At 34.6% G+C, this 1885-nt stretch overlaps 1 protein-coding gene across 1 annotated transcript in view; it reads left to right on the top strand.

Annotated features, from left to right (window-relative positions):
• The window catches only part of LOC109587700 (E3 ubiquitin-protein ligase UBR4-like), a gene marked incomplete at its 3' end in the record, with an annotated part of 7954 nt that overhangs the window by 280 nt on the left and 5789 nt on the right, over positions 1-1885 (top strand). Inside the window, exons 3-7 of the mRNA XM_020003922.1 lie at positions 18-102; positions 258-336; positions 529-904; positions 1212-1328; positions 1650-1683. Coding sequence (XP_019859481.1) covers positions 18-102; positions 258-336; positions 529-904; positions 1212-1328; positions 1650-1683 — 691 coding nt within the window. The remainder of the gene's footprint in view (positions 1-17; positions 103-257; positions 337-528; positions 905-1211; positions 1329-1649; positions 1684-1885) is intronic.

Here is a 1885-nt window from a genome sequence, read left to right as displayed (position 1 = left end):
TTGTTACTTGTATGTAGTGATATTTGTGCTGGTGTGAGATATGATGTCAGTGATCCAACTTGTTCATTACTTCATTCTACATATCCTACTCTATTGAAACTGGTGAGGAGAAAGAGAGAGGAAGAGAGGGAGGGGGAGAGAGAGAGGGGGGAGGGAGAGAGTGGGGAGGGAGAGAGGGAGGGAGGAAGGAGAGTGGGGGAGGGAGGGAGGAGATATGACAGTTTGTTAATTCACTTATTTGTTTTTGTGTCCATTAGATTGAGCAGTTGAGGTTATGCGATGAAATTGCTAAAACAAGAACCAGCAACTGGCAACTGTTCTGTATGGACAGGAAAGGTATTGAATTGCAATACAACATAGAAGCTCCATTCTATAAACATAAGTTTAAATGTGTGGCATTAATACTGCTAGTTGAACATTTCCTAACTTTTAATATTAAAATTTGTACATGTACATGTAAAGACTTTTTACATTGAAGTGTTATGTGTATTATAAATTATAATTGCATTCTCTTATTCTTTCCCCCAGAAACTCTCCCTACATTATTCACCATCAGTCTATCAGTTGATGAAGGACTATCAATGACACTACTACAATTATTATTCTCAGCTCTCTCTGGTGTCCATCCTTCAGTGTCCTCTTCCACTAATAAAAAAGATGATTCAACTACAAAGCCTGGCTCTAAAGACAAGGCTAAAAGGAAGGACACTAAACCAGCCTCTAAGCCTCCAGTAGCTGCTCCCAGTGGAACAGTAAACCTTGAGTTGTGTAGGAGCATTTGTCAACTGATGATGGAATGTATCGATGATGAAAGATTTGAACAATTTGTCACTCGTTATTTGCTACAAAGCAACCAGTCGAATATACGCTGGCAGACACACTCACTCATACACACACTCTATAAGTGAGTTTTTAATATAGTGTGTGGGTGGAATACTTAATTATTTATTATTATTATTATTATTATCACTGTATGCATGTACATGTACAAGATCATTAATTCATGAGTGTAATATTTACATCATAACATTAATTACATGCATAATGTATTTTTATGCATGTACATGTATACAATGATGGTATTGAATTTTACATCTGTGATTTTGTAATTACATCATGGATTTATGTACATGTACATGTTAACTTGTATATTCTATTATGTATTTATATATGATGAAATTATTAATTATTATTTATTATGTATTTTTTAGGTATGTTCCTTCAGACAAGCAGGTTCATTTGGTTCAGTTGCTGTGGAAGCTGTGGCCCCTCATCCCTCAGTATGGACAGAAGGCATCACAGTTTGTAGACATATTAGGTGAATTAATGTTATTATTATTATTATTACTACTACTACTATTAATGGCCTTGCTAGCGATTAGTGTGGGTGAGGACTATGTACCTTAAGGCCATTATTATTTGCGAGTACTAATTTTTGTGTTTTTTTGCGAGTGGCTTTAAAATCGCAAAAAAATAGTACTCGCATTTATTAATAATTTACGTTTATTAATAGTTATTAATTGAAAAAATGAGCCAAATCGCAAAAATTAGTACACGTTAAATCAATACCATTAACAAATCGCAAAAATTTGTCTACTTGAAAATAAGTGGCTTTAAGGTAGTCAATTGTGGTTTTGTGGTGTTAAAAGGGGTTTCCCTATGGTCATCAGAACTTCTCCACAGGCTAGAGAAAGTTGCTTTCTACTACTTTATCAAGTATAAATGGCAGTGGAAGGCACCAAAAGCCATCAATTTTGCCAGGTTCTCCCTGAGAATTTTTTGTGCTTCAAGTAATAGGACTCATAGTATCTCTAGAGAATCACAGAAACTTTATCTGAAAAAAATAACGTGTTTTGCTGGAATTTTTTTGTTTGAAAATATGAAT

This window comes from Amphimedon queenslandica, unplaced genomic scaffold, assembly GCF_000090795.2.
Source record: "Amphimedon queenslandica unplaced genomic scaffold, v1.1 AMPQUscaffold_12476, whole genome shotgun sequence".
Classification (NCBI taxonomy): Eukaryota; Metazoa; Porifera; class Demospongiae; order Haplosclerida; family Niphatidae; genus Amphimedon; species Amphimedon queenslandica.
Note: the sequence above shows the minus strand (reverse complement) of the source record. Positions and strands in the feature narration are given on the sequence as shown.